At 43.7% G+C, this 21,169-nt stretch overlaps 1 protein-coding gene and 1 long non-coding RNA gene across 2 annotated transcripts; one reads left to right on the top strand and one right to left on the bottom strand.

The window, feature by feature from the left end:
• Nucleotides 1-1,711: 1,711 nt before the first annotated feature.
• On the bottom strand, nt 1,712-15,724 carry CHAMP1 (chromosome alignment maintaining phosphoprotein 1). The gene is made up of 3 exons (XM_036095102.2): nt 15,569-15,724; nt 10,459-10,579; nt 1,712-5,260 (listed from the first exon to the last, which is right to left on the bottom strand). The coding sequence occupies exon 3, from the start codon at nt 5,204-5,206 to the stop codon at nt 2,756-2,758; it is 2,451 nt and encodes an 816-aa protein (XP_035950995.1). The 5' UTR covers nt 5,207-5,260; nt 10,459-10,579; nt 15,569-15,724; the 3' UTR covers nt 1,712-2,755.
• A 159-nt stretch (nt 15,725-15,883) lies between these two features.
• LOC118537582 (uncharacterized) lies at nt 15,884-21,063 on the top strand. The gene is made up of 2 exons (XR_004918192.2): nt 15,884-16,488; nt 20,533-21,063. It is a non-coding gene; the product is annotated as an uncharacterized LOC118537582 (long non-coding RNA).
• The last annotated feature ends 106 nt before the right edge of the window (nt 21,064-21,169 follow it).

Raw genomic sequence — 21,169 nt, 5'->3', positions numbered from 1 at the left:
CTGGGTCGCCTAATGTAAACACAAGGGTCTTTACATGGAAGAGGGAAGCAGGAGCCAATAGAACATGTAAAGGGGAGGGAATGGATGCTCTTCTACTTTGGCCCAGTGAACTACAGAAATGTAAGAAAACAAATTTGTGTTGTAAGCAACTGAATTTCATGTTATTTGCTATGGCGGCAATAGGAAACTAACACTGCATACTCAAAATGACTCCACAGAAACAGCTAGATGGAGAAAAGGGGATAATTTCAGGGTGTTTAAGGTCTAGGGATGTAACACAGCTTAAAAGATGCCCTTCATTTTGGGTTGTTTGCAGATCTTACTTGGTAAGCACCCTTCTGTTTTCATCTAAGACAAAGCTGTAGAATCCACACCAACATTAAAAACAAAAGGAGGGTGGTGCCTGGTTGGCCCAACTGGCGAAGCATGAGACTCTAGATCTTGGAAATGTGGATTCGAGCCCCATGTTGGGAGTAGACATTACTTAAAAATTTTTTTAAAGTCTTAAAAAACAAAACAAAAGCAGTATCTGCCACGGACACATCCCAGTTCAGGTACTGAGGAGTCCAATTAATGAAAATTCAGTAGGTCACCTAAAATATATTAGTGTCAGGTCCATGAATGTTGAGTGAAAGATGGTACAGTAATTTTTCATATTATATAAAAAATAGTTGTAATTACATAGATAAGTGAGAAAATGAAAATGCAGACAGGTCACATTGACTAGAGGGATGCTACTGTATAGGAGGCAAAATTGCCAAGGTTAAAAAAAAAGGGTATTAGGTTATCCTGACCCTGAGGTAAAATGAGAAAAAAGTGGAAAGCCGTTAAGTGAGGTGAACCAAGAACACAGTGGCTTAACCAAAGGCCAAAGCTATTCGTGCATCTCCTACTTTAGCATAATATCCTCTGTGTTATGAAAAAACCCACCTAAGATGGCAAGTCATGGGAACTAGTTGGCTCCACCTTGAGCAAAGGTCTAGGAAGGATTCTGTGAGAAGTTTGCACCAGAAGTGTAAAGTCCTAAGGAAAATAATGTTACACAGAACAGTTGGTTTGAGACTGCAGGCTTCAGAAGGGTTTCTGGGTGCTGCACACCTTTGTCTTTTCCAGTCATAATTTTAATTGAGTCAGTATAGATGAGAACAAGACCACTGTCTTACCTAAGGTATCCTCAGATACCTAGAAGGAAACTCCAGTACTGGAAGCTTGTTCTCAAGGGGCCCAGTGTAAACGGACAACGGCATCAACTACTCACCAAAGAGGTGAGACCCGGAGCCTGTAAGATCCTCCCAGAATGCTATAAACACTAAGAGCTTCCCAGGATTCTATAAACACGAAGCCTTCTCAATTGGCATATTAATTTAGATGCTATGATAAAAAAGTGCTCGCTGTTCAAAAATGTCTGGGAACAGCTTAATTAAAGATAGTCTCTCAACCCTGGGCTGCACAGGAGAATCCTTATGTCACCAAATGCTTCACACTGTTTTTACACAAGTCAGCCAGGATGTGGATCTTCCACAAGGAGCACCGTTGAGTGTAGCGTTTCCCTCACTTACCTGACCACAGAACTGAGAAAACATAGCTTAGAAAATGCTGGGAAAATGGGAAAATCAGCATGTTGAGAACAGGGGGAACAGGAAAAAAATCATGGTACCTGGGTATCGTACAATGAAAATTACACAAAAGAAAACACACACGAGGATGCTACTGACATGAAAGCCTTTGTTTTTAATTTGGTTGATACACATTTGACAAAATATTTCAGAACAAAATAATCCACGAATAGGCACAAGGTATTTACAGTAACAACTGTGGAAAACATACAATTGACGTCTCTCAAACAGAAATGTCTACTTACAAAATTTTCTACCGTGAATCTGGAAGACTCTCAGTTCCTACTCATTACCAGGTCTGAACCCCCTAGGTGGCGTGTGAGGCCCAGGAGCAGGAAGTACAGTTCTGACACATTTGGCAGTCAAGGATCATCTATTGGTGTGAGCTCACAGAGAAGAGAAGAGACAGACCTGGGGGTGGGGTGGGGTGGGGAGGGGAGGGCGGTGCAGAATGGAAGACTCAGAAGGAAACAACTAAAGATAAGACCTAAGTCACACTCATCTTTCCCAGTTTCCTAGAGAAGGCTGCAAACCTTTTAAAACTTACTCAACATCTATTTAGCAGAAAATCAGCAACCCTGAGACTCCAATTTTCCATGACGTAAAAGCTAATAAACATCTAGAGCTGCTCAAGATTTATAAATAAACTAACTTTATATGACCAAATAGGAACTTCAAAATACCTTTTATGATCTGAAAATACATTTAAGGAAAGAGAAAAAAATTTCTCAAATTTTTCATGCCTAATTCTTAAACATTCCAACTATTAATTTCATTGTCTGAAGTTAGTTTCACAAAAAAAAGATACACTTTGACTAGATGTTTTAAATTGAGTACAACTTGCTCTTGATAAGTGGACCACCTACATCTTCATATTATTCAAATATATTTAAAAGAAATCAGAGAAATTTTACCCATCTGGAATATAGTTATGAATTTATTGACTTACAAGATAGCCACATAAACAGAGACCATGAAAAAAAGAACCAAATGCTTATTCTTTGTAACACTACTGAGACAACTGAACACAGTACACCATACACATCAACATCTACTGACCCACCTACACTATTTAACTATGCTTTACACAGTTTCAACAAACAACTTTGTAGATCATATATCCACACCATGTGTAAAAATCAAATGTGCTGCTCCTCCAGGGGCTGTTCAAGAGCTTCCATTAGCTTTTTATTTGCTTCCTCATTATGCCGGCTTTGACAGTGAGTTAAATGTTTCTTAAAGCCTCTTGGGAAATTTGATTCAAAATTACAACGTGGACACTTAAGTAAACTCTGCCCATGGGCTGCTACATGATTTTTAAGGAGAGATTCCAAAAGAAAAGCCTTTCCACAAATTGTACATTTGTAAGGGCTATGAACATTATGCTTATTAACCAAATGATGCAAAACCGCACCTTTTTTCATAGCTCGACAGCAACAAATTTTGCAATAATACTTTCCTTTTCCACGCTTCATATACTTTGCAATCTCTTCCTCAGAGATAAAAGCCTCTTTCTCTTCAGTAAATTGTAACACATTTTTGGACTGCTCTGGACTAGTCATGTCCATTTTGTTCTCTTTACTAAAATCAATAGATTCTACATCAACCTGCTCTTGATCACTGCTTGATTCTTGGCCCTTGCTGTCTATCACATCTAAATCTGCTTTTATATACTCACTGCTACTAAGCTCAGCATCTGAGTTCTCTTGGTTGTCTTTCTTGAGCTTCTTTGAGGAAGGAAATAAAGTGTCTTCTAAGAGTTTCTTAGGTGTAGCTAGTAGTTCTTCCTGAACCAAAATATCACACTTTTGATCATCTATGGCATCTGTCTGTAGTTCATCACCAAGCTCAACTGCTTTCTGAGATTCTGAGAAGATAGCAGATTTGGGAAGTTCAGGGAAAAGGGCATGTTTCCGGGGCTCTGGAAAAAGAGCACGTTTTCGTGGTTCAGGAGAAGCTGGAGGGGCTGTTTTGGTGGGCTCAGAAAACAGGGCAGGTTTCCTAGGTTCGGTATCAAGAGAGAGAACAGGCTTCCAGATATCGGAGGCTGCCTTAGGGGACTCAGATGGTCCAGAAGGTTTCCGAGGTTCAATAAAAAAGGAAGACTTCCAGAGATCAGGGGAACCACCACGGGAACTTTTCTGGGACTCGGGAAAATCAAGTGAAGCAGGGGAAGTTTTTCGCTGATCAGGAGAAAGCTTCCAAAGCTCTGGAGACCCTGAAGGTTTTCTGAGCTCTGGAGATCCCGCTGGACTGCGGATCTCTGGGGACAATGGTGGGCCTGGTTTGCGAAGCTCAGGAGACAAGGGAGGTCCTGCTTTACGAAGCTCAGGGGACACTGAGGGAACTGTCTTCCAATGTTCAGGTGACAAGGTGGGAGTTGTCTTTCGGAGTTCTGGCGGGCCAGACTTCCACGACTCAGGAGATGCAGGGGGAGACTTCCAGGAACCAGGTGAGACCGACGATGACTTCCAGGATGCGGGGGACACAGAAGAAGCTGGTTTCCATGGCCCAGGTGAGATAGAAGGAATTGGCTTCCAAGGACCGGGAGACACAGATGGAGCAGGTTTAGCTGGCTTCCAAGGTCCCGATGACGCCGAAGGACTGGATTTCCAAGACCTTGGGGACCCAGGTGGCCCTGGCTTCCAAGAACCTGGTGACACAGCTGGGGCTGGTCTTCTGGGCTCTGGGGAGACAGCAGGGAATGGCTTCCAAGGTTCAGGAGACTCCGATGGGGATGGCTTCCTTGGCTCAGGGGAGATAGTCCGGGCTGGTTTCCGAGACTCTGGAGATGCAGTTGGGGATGGACCCCAAGGTTCAGGGGAAGCAGCCAAAACTGGTGACTCTGGAGATGAGCCTGAAGGTGGCCCCAATGTTTCTGGGAAATGGGAGTGTTTCTGGGGTTTAGGATTAATAAGAGTGGCCTTTACTGGCTCAGGAGATATAGGGGCAAGTTTCTGTGGTTCTGGAGAAGGAATAGGGACTGGTTTCTGAGACTCAGAAACAATAGGGACTGGTTTTGGAAGTTCAGGAGAAGAAATAGAGGCAGATTTTGGAGGCTCAGGAGAAGGAAGAGAAGGTGTCTGTGGCTCAGGAGAAACAACAGGGCCGGGCTTCTGAGGCTCCAGGGAAGTTAGAGGTGTAGGTTTTGGTGATTCTGGAGACAAAACTGGGCCAAGTTTCTGTGTTTCTAGAGAAAGGGCAGGTATGGGTTTTGGGAGTTCTGCTGAATTAGAGGGTATTTTCTGGTGTTCAGGAAGAGGAGGGCTTTTCCCAGGATCCGTTTCTTTGCTTAGCTGATTTTTTGGTTTCTCATTCCACTTCTCTGGGCCTGCATGTTTGGATGTGATGTGATAGTACACATTAGAGTACATCTTGCTGGTGAAGAAGCACTTATGGCAGTGGAATAGCTTTGCACTTTTCTGGTAAAATATCATTTTACCTAACCCACCAGCATCCATTTCATCACAAAATTCTGGATGGATGGTGCCCATGTGGATTTGCACGTTTTCATAATCCGTGCCTCGGAAACTGCAGTGGTCACACTCCAAACGTGAGGACGGTTTACGGAGTTCCTGGAATACTTCCATTTCTCTCTCTGTCACAACACACACGATTATATTCTGTAAAAACTTTCAACAGTGCTGCAATAAAGTAGAAATTAATTATTTTCAGGGGACATAATTTTGAATAAAATGCTGTTCTCCATCCATTCCATAACTGCATAATTTTAAGTCTGGAATGACATGTGCATTTATCAGATAATACCTCAATAAAGATTTTGAAGAGAAAAAAGAGAGATGGAACTAATTTTTAACTGAGCCCCAGGAACTCCTACTTTTAGAGGTATCACCTCATGTAATCCTCCTAACACTATGACTCAGTATTATTTTCATTTGTAGATGAAGAAAAAGGTTCAGAGAGGTGCCTCACCCAGGTTATAACAGTGACCCAAACCCGACCTAGCATGTGCCTTACATCTTGACTCTGAAACCCGGAATCAACAAGCTATCAGCATATAAAGCTCAGCCAACACCAAAGTAAAGCTAGGCAGTTTAAGGCTGAGCAAGAAACTAGCTCCACTTCAGAGAGCATTTGTTAAACTAAAATTATGAAAAGATGGCTTTTTAAAAATATCAACACATTTTGTAATGTTTTATCCATCCTAATATCAAGTACTTTATTCATTCATTTAATAAAATAATTTTCTGTGAAAATAATTATTTTCTGTGCCCTGTTTTTCTAGGCACTTGGGTTTAAAGAGATGTCTTGTACTATGGTGCTTACATTAGGTGCAAAGCCAAGTGTGAACGCAGAGAAGGCTGTCAAGGAAAGACACTTGAGCATAGATCCTGAATGATGTAAAGGAGTTTGCCTAGCAAAGGGAAATTCAGATAGAGGACACTTGAGGCAGGAACTTGCTTGCCAGTAATTATGACTTTTTAAAAGTTTAAGCAAGTGTTCTAGGGTGGTGAAAAGTAACAGGAGCTCATAGTTAAAAATGCACTCATTCATGCAGAACAACATATTTACACAGTATCACTTGTTCTATGTACACACAATCTCCCACAAACACATCCTACGCAAGTGGGATATTAAACACACTGATCTGCAACTTGCTTTCATTTAAGGAAGAGAAGGTGGCTCAGAAGAAGACCAGGCTCCTGAGGCTTCAGGGCGAGAAGAGGAGGTTTCGGTGATTCTAGAAACCAAAGTAGGCCAAGTTTACGTGTTTCTACTTAGAGAGTTCTTTGTTTCTACTTATTTAGAGAATAAGCACTAAATTTCCTTGTGCATATCTTGAATATGAGGGTATTTCTGAAGGGAAAATTCCTAGAAGTGAATTATCTGGTTCAAAGGTGATTTACATTTAAAATTGATAAACTTCATGAAACTCTCAAAAAATTCCAGTACTATGACATACCAACCAAAAGTGTATATACCAGGGACAATTCCCCAACTCCCTCATCAATAATGAGCATTATTAAACTTCTATCTTTGCTACTTCTCGGGTAAGAACTGGAGTCTCAGCAGTGTTTTAAGGTGCTTTTCTTTAATGAGAAAGAGTGAACATTTTCCCTTGTTGATTAGCCATGTGTATTTCTTCTGTAGGATGTGCCTTGTCCATTTAATTATTTGTAAAGAGTCTGCATAAAAGAAGTCAACCCTTTACTGAAAATATTTTCCTAGTTTATCATGTCTCTTGACTTTATGGTATGTATGTGTACATATATATGTGCTTTTTTTCCACACTGAACTGGTTTAAGGTGTTTTCCTTATGATTGTTATAAATTATGCTTTCCCACTCCATTACTTTTTAAAGCAGTCAGTATTTTTTTCCTATGATTTTGAGGATTTCATTCTTTTTACAATTTGTATTTTTTGGTGGGGGGCAGAGGGAACAAGAACCTTAAGCAGGCTCCATGCCCAGGGTGGCAGAGCTCCACTTGGGGTGAGCCACCCAGGCGCCCCTTTACATTTGTATTTTTTACTCTATCTGGTAAAAAGAGATAGGGATTCAGCCTGTTTTTTCACCCCAAATGGACAGCTGTCTCTCCAACCCTTTTCCTCACTGATATGTAATGTTCCATCTACCATTTACTAAATTTTGTGTTTATGAATCCATTCTGGACTCTCTTTATTTTTTAATTTTTTTTTGGGCAATCTCTATCCCCAACATGGGGCTCGAACTCATGACCCCAAGATCAAGAGTTGCACACTCTTCCAACTGAGCCAGCCAGGTGCCTCTGGACTCTATTCTATTCTCTACCAGTTTCATCTGGTATGCTCTTCTCAGCATGGGAACCCAACAACTGCTAGAAGAGATTCTGTAACATACACAGTGAGTTTATCCAAGTGAATCACAAAGTCTTTTCTCATTAAATTATGTCCCATCCTTTACCAAAAGTATCAGCTACCACCAAAAGCACGCAATGTGTTCTGTGCTAATAGTAATTACAGGGTCAAAACGTATTCCTTCCACGTTACTGCTCCTCAAAATACAGTACGGATTAGAGACACTTATTTATATTCAGAGTCTCCCCCCTTTAGTAATTTTAAAAACAGGGGTGCCTGGGTGGCTCAGTCGTTGAGCTTTTGCCTTCAGCTCAGGTCATGATCCCTGCTTCTCCCTCTCCCACTCCCCCTGCTTGCTCTCTCTGTCAAATGAATAAATAAAATCTTTAAAAAAATAATAATTTTTAAAACATTAACTTAAAAAACTTAACATTTCTAATTTTGATAACTTGTTTTGAAGATGTTATTACTGATATTGTTTTCTATCACCCATATCATTAGTATATCATTCGCATTTTGGGGGAGTGGTCTAAATTTAAAAAGGTGACAGGGCAGTTGAGGAAACAAACAAGTGCTTTTCAGAAAGTATTAGCCCCTTCTGAATTACCCTGCAACTATCCTGGCCTTTAGAAAATTGTTTTTAGGGCTATATGGGCTAAAAAAAGAATATAATCACTTAGTACTGAAGAAAAATCTCTGAAAAGAATCTTCAACTCACAAACATAATGAAGAAAACATGTGGAAAGAATGTGCAGGTTAACGATCCACCTCAGACCCAACGTCTCGTAAAACTAGAAGAATGTTAAAAGAAAAGGCAGTAGTATCTCAATATGCCCGTCTGGCCATAAGTGGCTGTGATGAACAGTCAAGGGATGTTCATTTTTTTTTTTTTTTTTTTTTTTTAAGATTTTATTTATTTATTTGAGAGAGAGAGAATGAGAGACAGAGAGCACGAGCGGGAAGAGGGTCAGAGGGAGAAGCAGACCCCCCGCTGAGCAGGGAGCCCGATGCGGGACTCGATCCCGGGACTCCAGGATCATGAACTGAGCTGAAGGCAGTCGCTTAACCAACTGAGCCACCCAGGCGCCCGGGATGTTCATATTAAATAAGGGGGACATTACATATTAAACCACATCATTATATTATAATGAGCCCTATATCAAATATATCACAACACGAAGGTTAAGACCTCAGGCTTGCTGGATTTGAGTGAGTCCTGGTTCCACTATATGGCTTTGTTGAGTTGCCGAACCTTTCTATGCTTCAGTTTCCTGGACTCTACAGTGGATGTTAATATTGTGTAGCATACTTGGAACAGTATCTCATGGTGAGCCCTCAGTGTCAGCTATGATTATTATATTAGAAACTATAAGGGTAGCCCGTAACCCTAACCCTACTCATGACAGGAAGAGAAGCTCTGTACTGTAACGATTTGAGTTTCTTAAGCTTAAACGAACCGTTAACCATGGAGACTTTTTCCATCTTCTCAAGAAACTGGTGTACAGGGGCGCCTGAGTGGCTCAGTCGATTAAGCATCTGCCAGGGTCCTGGGATCGAGCCCCACGTCGGGCTTTCTGCTCAGCGGGAGCCTGCTTCTCCCTCGCCCTGCCGCTCCCCCTGTTTATACTCTCTCTCTCTGTCAAATACATAAATACAATCTTAAAAAAAAAAGAAACTGGTGTACAGTAGGAGAAAGTATCTTAATTAGTGACCTCTCTCCTCTCTTTGCCTAATTTATAGTCCCATCAACAAAACAACTTTCTTCATTTCCTGTATGTTACCTCATCAACTTTTTACCAATAACTCCTAAAATAGAGGCTATCAATAAGCCCAGTAAGTGTATAACACAGGGATCAGATTATGAACTGTAAGGGTATAGCATTTTCTTCTATTCCCACAGAAATTACTGAGCACACTATTCTATCATCAGGTTGGTTTTTAAAAAATGCTTCCGGCAAACTTACCAAATAAAAAATCAACATCTCTATTTTTTTTTTTTTTTTAAAGATTTTATTTATTTATTTGACAGAGAGAGACACAGCAAGAGAGGGTACACAAGCAGGGGGAGTGGGAGAGGGAGAAGCAGGCTCCCCGCCGAGCAGGGAGCCCAATGCGGGGCTCGATCCCAGGACCCTGGGATCATGACCTGAGCTGAAAGACACTTAACCAAGTGAGCCACCCAGGTGCCCCCAAAACTGACATCTCTAACACAGCACAACAAGTGGAGACCTGGTCTCCTCTTCAGCCACACCCTCTATCCCAACTCCTACCCAAGTGTTGTGGTTCCTTTCGACAGGCAAAGCTCTATCACTGTTTCTCCTTATTTCTACTTTCCATTGGCTGTATCTCTGTTTCTTGCCTCTCTGGAAATTCTACACTAACCCTACATTTTACAGCTGCTCCTGTAAATTACTCTATCTTTGATGAATACCACTTAGCCTAAATCTTGCTGCTTCTGCCCCTGTGGCCTCCAGCCACCTCAGCTTCTCAGGTTGGACTGACTCCCTTTTGTCCTTAATTGCTGTCTGTTAAATCATCAGCTCTCCCACCCTTCATCTAGTGCCACTCCATCAGTTCCTCAACCATCCTGTGCCCTCTCAGTCTGTTACACCCCATGGCTCCTCAGATGTTCCCTCTCTCTCCCACCTGCCCCTCCCTACTTCCTCTTCCTATCACCAACTCTTCTGGCCAGTCTACCCAAACCTGCCTACTCCCAAGCCTCATTATCATACCTTAATAATGTCTTACTTAAAAAAAAAAAAGAAAAAGAATTGTACAAAATTCACTTCTCAAACCTTAACATATATATGCATATCTAGCACACATTCATGCACCATTATGTATGAGCATACATGCTTTTATAGATTTTCCTTAAATGAGCACTTTTCAAAAATGTTCGTATCTTAAAAATATTCTCCTAAACGTTAAAAGGCAAAGAAAAACATATGCAAAGTAAAACTGGTAGAATAACAGTATAAATCCAGGACAAGTATGTTTAGAGCAGGTAAGAAATAAAGACCAACAGGCTTTTCTCTGGTAGACTTACCAGCTTATCTTCCTAGAAGTCTTAAAAAGTATGTCTTCAAAGGGCAGGCAAGTCTACATGGCTTCTGAGTTAACTACAGAAAATAGCCTGTAGTACATGAAGAACAAAGATGAGAGTTGACCTGAAAGAAAAAAAAAAAAAAAAAGGAAGTGTAATCAAAACTACATTTCTGTGATAATCTGTGCCCCTGTAAAAGAATTCTGCCTATTTCTCCTGTCCTGCTCCCTGCAACAGTAACAGGGGTCCAATCCATTTGCTTTTTTTTTTTAAAAGATTTCATTTATTTATTCGAGAGAGAGAATGAGAGAGAGCACATGAGAGGGGGGAGGGTCAGAGGGAGAAGCAGACTCCCCGCCGAGCAGGGAGCCCGATGCGGGACTCGATCCAGGGACTCCAGGATCATGACCTGAGCCGAAGGCAGTCGCCTAACCAACTGAGCCACCCAGGCGCCCCAATCCACTTGCTTTAATGTAATAATACCAAAGATGACCATGGATACTACCCATAACACCACCCACATCTAATTCTACTTTAAAATCCACTATGGGGGGGTGCCTGGGTGGCTCAGTCGTTAAGCGTCTGCCTTCGGCTCAGGTCATGATCCCAGGGTCCTGAGATCGAGCCCCACATCGGGCTCCCTGCTCCGCGGGAAGCCTGCTTCTCCCTCTCCCACTCCCCCTGCTTGTGTTCCCTCTCTCGCTCTCTCTCTCTCTGTCAAATAAATAAATAAAATCTTTAAAAAAATAAAATAAATAAAATCCACTATGGAATTAACGCCCTTGTCTACAACCACAGCACTCTTGAACCCACCATCTCACTTGAGCTGACAGGACAGCACTCAGCGGACTGCTGCTGTGACCACAGACTACAGGAGCAGCTCATGTTTTGTCCCTTATCCACACTACACTGCAGAGCAGCAAAGTACCAGGCAGTGAGGAAGGGAAAAGATAATCAACAGGACAAAGGGGCAAAGAAGGAAGAGGCTTCGGGGGACAAGGAAGGACAGTGGTGCTTCAGTGACTGCTCGGGCCTCTTCCCAAGTGGATTTCATTTTTTTTTTTTAAAGATTTTATTTATTCATTTGACAGAGTGAGAGGGAACACAGGCAGGGGGAGTGGGAGAGGGAGAAGCAGGCTCCCCACGGAGCAGGGAGCCCGATGCGGGGCTCGATCCCAGGACCCTGGGATCATGACCCAAGCCTAAGGCAGACGCCCAACGACTGAGCCACCCAGGCGCCCCTCAAGTGGATTTCAAAGAGAGTATCAGGGTCTGGGTAAGTTGCTGACTTGAATAGAAAGGAAGAAAACTGGCCACGAACAAGCCAGGTTAGCTCACAACACATTTATGCTGTTAAGTTCCGGCACATTTCTCTACCTGTGGTCAATTGCTGAAATTCTGATAGCTGTGCTCTCCCTGCCTGCAGTGTCACTTCCTTGCAATCCACTCAGCACACAGTTTCCAGTCATGTTCCAAACACAAAAACCTAATGGCATTTGCCTGCTCACAATTCCTCAAAGTATCCCCAACACCTGCAGCACACAAAACCACAGCATATAAAGCTCTTCACCATCTGTCTGGCCCCTGACTGGACCACATTCTCTAAATACTGACCCACCTGTAATTCCACTACAAACTAAGACTCTGGACCTTCACACAAGCATTTACTCTTCTTTACACTCCCCATCTTGCTACCCAGCCATCAGGCAAGTTTCCCCATCCTTCAGGCAGATACTTCTTAAATAATGGCCGCCCCGGCCCCAATCCTCTTTGTGTGCACACCTCCAGTGTAGCCATCACTCTTTGGTACTACCAGAGTCTGGCTCTCAGAGGGCAGGGACTACCCATTCACCCCTTGCACATCCCTGGCACATGGTATATGCTCAGAAAGTATCTGTTCATTACCTCTAAAACATCCCATCATGAAGACTAGAGACCTAATCTTAGATTCACAGGATTTTAAAAGTAGAAGTGACCTGAGCTACCCTCTAGTTTTCAAATCACTGGGATTTCGAGCAGAAAGACCTCAGGGATCATCTACTTTAAAACTTCAATTTATAGCTGAGGAAATTCAAACCTAGACATTAAGTAATTTGCTGAAGATGAAGCAAATAATCAGCATATGACAAAGGACCAGACTAAAGTTCTGCCATTTATCCAGGTTCTTTCTAATATATCTTGACTAAACTAATGCACTGAAATCTATAAGACCTTGACAAGCCAGTATAATGGGCAAAATCTGTGGATGAATCCACAGAAAACTGCATTCCACAGTCTGCACTGGAGAGAATGTCCCAATGGATCACTGTCTCCAGCTCTGGGCAGGAAGGACACTTTGAGTTCCTAACACTAGGCAACATGCAAAAGAAAGCGAGCAACCACGATGGCAGGCAGTCTTTAAAAACATGTCTTTTGTGAGTACAGAAACTGACCAACTTCAATATGTAATGTGTCCTAGAAGCAACAAGTGGAAGCTGGCAGGGAAACAGATTCCAGCTCAAGATAAAGTTTTACAAACTACTCAATCACGGACTAAAATGAGTTGCTTTGCCAGGTAGGAGCCCTCTATAATTATAAGCCAATGGCCAGTATAGGAAAGGATCCTCAGAGGACTTGAGTCCAAACTCTCCACTTTACAACTGAGAAAACTGATGCTGATGGAGAAAAGTACTTGAGATCACAACAGTTAGGTCAGAGGAAGCAACAGAAGATCCTGATTTCCTGATTCTGGATCTCTGCTGAAATACCATGAGGTCTTTCCCATGGGCACGCTGCAACAATGAGTCCAGAGTTGAGCTCCTGGGTAGAAGCTAGACATTGAGATTCCTCCCAGTGGGAGGATTTTTTTAAGATTCTAGCATTTCCCCCCCCTAAATTTCAGAGCTCCTAAGCCTAACTATAAAAGTAACTACACTGTCCAGACTAACAAAAGTTTCTCCGATCCTACTTTTTGCCTCTACAGACTACATGCTGTCCCTAAAAAAAAGTTCCAAGTGGTTTGCCAGTCCACCACCACATCACATCACACCTATCTGTTATTCAACAGCTTCCTTAAAGTCTAACACCTGGTCGTCTTTAAAAACTTTCTGATGCATAGCTTTTAAAAACAAAACTCAAGGGCCTCCTGGGTGGCTCAGTCGTTAAGCGTCTGCGTTCGGCTCAGGTCGTGATCCCAGGGTCCTGGGATCGGCCCCGCATCGGGCTCCCCGCTCAGCGGGAAGCCTGCTTCTCCATCTCCTACTCTCACTGTGTCTCTCTCCGCCAAGTAAGTAAATAAAATCTTTAAGGAAAAAAAAAAAAACTCAATATGGACAGCATATTTAAAGCTAATTGGGTTCTATTAGTATATACCCACTAGCATTGCTTTTCACCCCTAAAAATTAATTAAAAATTAGTAAACTTTATTTTTTAGTTTTAGGTTAAAGAAAAAATTTAAAGTTCTCTACCTTACCTTCTTTCTTCCTCTGCACACAATTTCTCCTATTATTAACATCATGTATTAGTACATTTGTTAAAACTGAGGAATACTGATATATTATTATTTACTAAAGTGCAGAGTTCAGTTAGGGGTCACTCTACCTGTTATACAAGTCTGTGGGTTTCCACAAATGCAGTGTCACATACCAAGTATTACACAATGGACGAGAATAATTTCACAGCCAGAACAATTCCCTGTGCTCCTCGTAAACACTGGTCTTTTCACTGTCTCTGTGGTTTTGCCTTTTCCCAGACTTTTTTTTTTTTTTAAGATTTTACGTATTTATTTGAGAGCGAGAAAAGGAGAGGGACAAGGAGACTCCATACTGAGCACAGAGCCCGATGTGGGGCTTGATCCCACCACCCCAAGATCATGATCTGAGTCGAAACCACCAGTCGGAGGTTCAACCGACTGAGCCACTCAGGCGCCCCCCCAATACATTTTTAAAATTATGGTAAAATACAACAAAGTTTACCATCGTAACAATTTTCAAAAGCACAATTTAGTGGTATTAAGTATATCACAATGCTGTACAACCATCCCCATTATCCATTTCCAGAACTTTCCATCACCACAAACAGAAACTGTACCCATTATACAAGAACTCCCCATTCCCCCACTCCCACTGGCCCTGGTAATCTCTATTCCATTTTCTGTCCCAGTGAGTGGGATCACACGGTTGTCCTTCTGTGTCTGGCTTACTTCACTTCCCACGTCTATACCACAGCAGGTACTAGAATTGTATTCCTTTTTAAGGGTGAATCCCATTCCACTGTGCATACCACAATTTACTTTCCGTCCATCTGTTGATAGATACTTGGAATACTCCCTCTTTTGGCTATTCTGAACAAAGCTGGTTACACTGGCCTACAATAATCGGAGTCCCTGCTTTCAACTCTTCGGAGTCGAAACCCAGGAGCGGAATTGCTGGGTCCTACGTAACTGCGCTAAAATCGGAGGAACCACGACACCCTTTTCTACAGTCGCTGGCTGCAGCACTTTTCGTGGCCGCCAGCCACGCGCGGCTGTGCCACCTGTCCCACGCCCTCCCCAACATCTGTGATTTGTCTCTGCTCACAGCCATCCCAGTGGGTGTGAAGTGGGACCTCACTCTGGTTTTATTTCCTTAACTCTGATGGCTGATGCGCACCCTGCGACGTGCTCACGGGCCATCGGGGTGCCTTCTGTGGAGAAGACCCACGAAGTCCCTTGCCCGTTTGTAAGCCGGTTGCTTCTGTCGCTGAGTGGCAGGAGCTCTTCCCATAATCTAGACACCAACCCCGGGCCGACTCCGGGATTTCGTGTCTCCCACTCTGGGCTGCCCAGCTCGTTTTTAAGCAGCAACAATGACAAAAGCCCACGCCGACGAGGGACAGTGAGAACCCTGTCCCGGACTGAAGCGGAACGAGCGCCTCCCTCGCGGAGCCAGCTCCCGACCTCCCCGTGGTGTCTCGCACGGTGCTTCCCGCCTCCCGCAGACGATGCGGGGCTCGCCCCCCGCCCCGAGGCCCACCCCGCCGGCAGACCCGGCGCAGGCCGCTCTTCGGTGCACGCCCCGGGCGGGCCTCCTCGGACCCGGGCCTGCGGGGCGTCGCGGCCCGCGCGACACCTCTGCCCGCCCGTCCCGCTCCTCACCGATGATGGGCCGAGGCGGCGTCCACACACGCGAAGGACGGCGGGAGCCGCGCTCGCGGTCCCCGGCTGCTCCGCGAGGCCCTGCGGCGCGGCAGCCTCCCGAATGGCGGCGCGGCGCAGGCGCGGGCTGCGGGCGCGCGAGCGTGCGCGCGGCCGCGGGACGGGCGGGCGGGGGCTGATGGGAAGCGAGTTTGGCGTCCCGCGCCCTCCAGCGCGGCCCAATCAGGTCGCTGATCGCCGGGCGCCGCTTTGCCGGGAGTACGCCAGCAGGTCGAGCGGCCCGCCCTGCCTCCGGAAGTGACGCGACATGTCCCGCCCCCGAGAGGTGCCTGGGCGCCGGCCGCGGCGCAGTGTTGGGTCCCTGTTATTCTGACCGACGCGGACGGGCTGAGAGCAGTCGCCCTGCTTGAGAGGGGTCGCCCGGCCGCTCTGCTTCGTGCTTCTGCCAAGTTCTTGGTGGACAGGCCCGCAGGCCTCGAGCGGCCGGCCGGGACGGTGCTGCGCACGGAGGGGGCGCGGCGTCGCAGATTCGCGGCCGCGAATGCGGGGTGGACCTGGGGCCGGTGGACCAGCAGCCCCCCACGCTGTGCAGACGGCGTGCGCTCGCCCTCAGTGCAGGATCTCCAGTCTGCCCTTTGTCCTCATCTCACTTTCACGAGGAGTTGAGGGCCCTGCGTTCTTTGATTTTTCAGAACACGCTGACTTCTAATATTTAAATAGTAACGGGCGCGTTTAAGGGAATTTTCAGATTTTTACTTGTGTAGTAGAGTGATCCATTAGTTGTGATTAGATTTAATAGTTTCGGAAGAAAACGCTCCGCATAGTAAAAGATTTTAAAACTTTCAGTTATTTTTTTCGCCCGTGTTCCGTGGACTCCTGGATGGAGGCATCTGCCTGGTCTTGAAGAGTGTACCTGCCAGGTAGACTATGAACTCACTCCTGGGGATGGTGGGAGGGGGCACCATTCGTCTTGCGAGGCAAAAGGAACAAACCTTTTAGAAATTCTTAAGAGAGTTTTATTTGAGCCCAAATTAGGACAGCTGCCCAGGATACACAGTCTTCACAAAGAAGACAGTGCTCTGGTAAGGGAACATTTGGTACAGGTTTATATACATTTTTTTACATAAAAAGTTCCAAATGATTAGACAAAACATTTCAGAAAGTTGCAGGCTTTAAGTTCCTAGTATATATACGCAGGGCTGTATGACTTTAATCTTATGGCAACCTGGGAAGTTTCTTAGTTTTTCTTATTTTTTGTGTTCAGAGTGCTCCTTTTTGGTTATTTTCTTTAACGCAGCAGAGGTACAGTGTGTGCTCGGGGCAGAAATAGAGCCCATGCTTTGAGGTTTTGCCAATTCATGTTGACCTTGGTAAATGTTAAGTATAGTTTCCCTGGGAGCTAGGAGTAGGGCCACAAATGTTAAAAGTTGAAAATTTCCTTTAATAACCTTTACCTAGGCAAACATTTCCCATGCTCCCAAGTCCGAACTGTGACATGAACTCTCGTCCCCTAACAAAACTTTCTTTATGAAAAAGGACAGTTGAACACCCCATTAAATACACAGGCAAAAGACACAAACAGCTTATTTATGTGAGAAGAAACAGATGTCCAATAAACAGTGATAGAAATTCAAGCTACACTTTCTAAGCTGTGAATTTTAAATGTAGAAACGAGAGGATCCTTTCTCCGACCATCAAGGTTTGCATATTAACTTTCAAGATTGTTACCTTTAATAGGAAGTTATGTTGCGAAATTCAGTATGGGCATATATGTAGTGCTATTTTTCTCATTTATGTCTGTATTTTTAAAAAGTCTCATAATAATTATAAGTGTTGCTGCTGTATCAGTATTACAAAATAACTTTCAACTCTTACTCCTCTTGTTACTCCTAAGGCCTCTTCCTGGAAGGTAGTGTAATTTGTCATGCACATCACACAATTTCCAGTTAAGAACTGGTTAGAGACCTGAGACTGGTGGTAAGATACCAGTTTATTATTTCTTCAGTTGCTGAAGTTCATCTGTCCTGGGGTGATTTGTGAACTATCAGTTTGTGAACTATCAGTTTGCAGACACATACTTGTTCTGAGCTTTGCTATCTGCAGACAGGAGTCCCTGGGATCTGGAGGTGGTTGCCAAGTGTGTGGATGCCTCTGGAGTACTGGAGTTCTGGGTTTCTGTTCTTCAAGAAGCTTCTTTGGAGCTTTTTACGTTCTGTTTTGAAATCCAGTTTCACAAACAAGGTTCATGGTGGCTGCACGCCAGTATTTGAATGGCTGCTATACTTTGTTTTTTCCTCAAATGTTAGAATGAGTTGATTACTTCAACAGAACTGAACAAACAAACCTCTAGCACAGGGCAACTCTTGGAAGCCAAATATAGATTGTGACAGGGCAGTAATTGGGTCTGTTTTATTGAGGTTTTCTCTATAAATAAACAACAACGTAAAAGCAAAATAACCTCTGCCATTATTTTGGATTGAAATTATGTAAACAAATCTATTATAGGGTATATGAATAATTCAAGATGAATGATTCAAAAGGTGCCTGGGTGGCTCAGTCGGTGAAGCATCTGCCTTTGGCTCAGGTCATGATCCCAGGGTCCTGGGATCGAGCCCCACATCACTGAGCAGGGAGTCTGCTTCTCTCGCTCTGCCCCCGTCCTGCTCATGCTCTCTTTGCTCTCAAATAAAAATAAATTTTAAAAAAGATGAATGATTTAAATAAACTCCCGTTTATTGAAATCTTGGCCTTTTAGAATCTGTCGGTATATTGCCCTAAACTTGAAGTAACCCAAGAGAGCAGAAATTAGCCTCATAAAACCCTGTACTAAAACTAGGCCTTATAGACTTTGGAAGTCCAGTTTAAGCCTCCTATTTAGCACATACTTCTTAACTTGTTTGGGTGTTTTCATACTAGATGGAGGCAGGTGAACTAAAATCACAGCAAGAAGTGCTCACCTTGATGTCCTTAGTGAAGGAGAAACCCAAAACATTCCTGAAATGGCGTTGGGCATTGTTGTCTGTTGTGTGTTTCTAAAAAATAATGCTGCTGAGCCTGTGTACGTACTCAGAGCCTACACAGAATCACTATTGCAAACACTGCAGTTGTCAGTTGAAGCTCTAAAATCATACAGAGTTTTTGTCAGAAAAAGGCAGACCTAAATTTTCAATCCACACTAGAGTATTAAGGTACATCTCGAGGAACATCATAAAAATGACTGAGAAATGAATATAGACACTTACACATGGTAACTGTGGTTACTTCCTGAGGATATACTTTCTGAGAACTGCTCTCCACCTGTGGGTGTGTTTCGCACTCTGAGGTCACAACTAGTCCTTCGATTCATTTCAACAACAGGGCTGCCGAGATTTAGATCTCTCTGGTTTTCTCTTTCTCATAGAATATGTAAGTTACTGATATTAGTATTGTTATAAAAGAATGGTAGCTTGTTCTTTGCGGGTAATTAAGGATAAGCATTGTCCAACTTCAAAACAAAAAGTTCAGGTACCCACCGTTCCACTCACATTTCTCCTAGATACAAGACGGAGCACCTGTAGAAGCCCCCTGTAAGCTGGTGGGATAGAACTGTGTCTCACCCTTGCAAAGATGCCATGGGGGAATAGAGCAAACTGGGACACTCCTGCCTTTCTGTTCCTTTCTTTCTTTCTGTCTTTTTTTTTAAATTAGGTTCAGTTAGCCACCATATAGTACATCATTAGTTTTTGATGTAGTGTTCCATGATTCATTATTTGCGTATAACACCCAGTGCTCATACCAGCACGTGCCTCCTTAATATCCATCACCCACCCACACCATCCTCCCACCCACCTCCCTTTCCACAACCCTCAGTTTGTTTCCCAGAGTCCAGAGTCTCTCATGGTTTGTCTCCCTCTCTGATTTCTTCCCAGTTTTCCCTCCCTTCCCCTATGATCCTCCGCAGTATTCCTTACGTTCCACATGAGTGAAACCATATGATAATTGTCTTTCTCTGCTTGACTTATTTCACTTAGCATAATCCCCTCCAGTTCCATCCATGTTGATGCAAATGGTGGGTGTTCATCCTTTCTGATGGCGGAGTAATCTTCCATTGTATATATGAACCACTTTATTCATTCATCTGTTGAAGGGCATCTCAGCTCCTTCCACAGTTTGGCTATTGTGGACATTGCTGCTATGAACTTTGGGGTGCAGGTGCCCCTTCTTTTCACTACATCTGTATCTTTGGGGTAAATACCTAATAGTGCAATTGCTGTGTCATAGGGTAGCTCTATTTGTAACATCTTGAGGAACCTCCATACTGTTTTCCAGAGTGGCTGTACCAGCTTGCATTCCCACCAACAGCGTAGGAGGGTTCTCCTGTCTGCGCAACCTCGCCAACATGTGCTCTTTCCTGTCTTGTTAATTTTAGCCATTCTAACTGGTGTGAGGTGGTATCTCATTGTGGTTTTGATTTGAATTTCCCTGGTGGATAGTGATGTGGAGCATTTTTGACTAGCTGGGAAGCTCTCCAGTCACCAAGAGTGGATTTTAGGTGAACAAGTGGTTGGAGTAGCCAGAAGGCCACCCTTCTCTGTCTTCAGGCCAGCCCCTGGGCCTTTCAGAGAGGTTTATGTGTGAAAAGGGTGGAATCCGTTTGCCTTCACATACGTATTTGGATCGCCTGTCTCATTTCCAGTTTGTTGTCCAACTGTGACGGCACTGGCCTTACCAACATTAAAGATAACTTCTTACTGTCCCAAGAGTTGGAGGCAAATGGAAATTTCAAAAGTCCAGAAAAAGGCCTAAGGGAGACAGATGTTTGTTCTGCCACAGAAATCAGATAGCTGTCTTTGATAAGGCTACCAACTTCTTTTCAAAATTTAAAATGCAGAAGATACCACAAAACCAAGACTCCGGGACCAACGTTTGTAGCATAATGTTCAGCTTTACAACGTTTGGTTCACTGCTTTTTCCTTACTCCTCAGGAAGCAAGGCTTCCAGACTGTGGGAGCTCCTTGAAGTATGTCATGGATGATTGGGGACCCCAGGGCCATCCTCAGTGCCACAGGATTTGTCCAGTTCACCCAGGTGACCACATGATTGCTGTTTTCCCAGGAATAAAGCACCCCATTGAAGAAACGTACATAATTCAGAAGGTTTGGAATGCTATGGAGAAGAGGGGAACATGGAACTTGGAAAATAGCTGAGTTGTAGCTGATAAGACACAGCTGAAGCTCTGGGAGACATTTTCTTGCCTGAGGTGGATCTATCCTTGCTTCCAGAGGGCAGCAGAGGAGGGGAAGGCTTCTTGGAAATATTTTCAGGGACATCTTTCTGACTGGTTTGCTGGTTTGCTGAAAAAGAGGTACCATGATGCATTTTAATGAAATCTAAATTGATTTTAAAAAGAAAAGAAGGCAAAGAGTATGACAAGCATAAATGCCATAGTATTTACTGCTTTTGATCATCTTGGACTGTTTGGCACCAATTAAATCAAAGTTCTGTAATCGTGAGAAGGTGTATTCTACTTAATTACTGTGGCTAACAAAGAGCAAGTACACACTCAAACTCATACGCTCATATTCACACCTCCATTTCTGAGCATCACTGCCATGTAAACTA

The sequence above is a fragment of the Halichoerus grypus genome, chromosome 4 (genome assembly GCF_964656455.1).
Source record: "Halichoerus grypus chromosome 4, mHalGry1.hap1.1, whole genome shotgun sequence".
Taxonomy (NCBI): domain Eukaryota; kingdom Metazoa; phylum Chordata; class Mammalia; order Carnivora; family Phocidae; genus Halichoerus; species Halichoerus grypus.
Note: the sequence above shows the minus strand (reverse complement) of the source record. Positions and strands in the feature narration are given on the sequence as shown.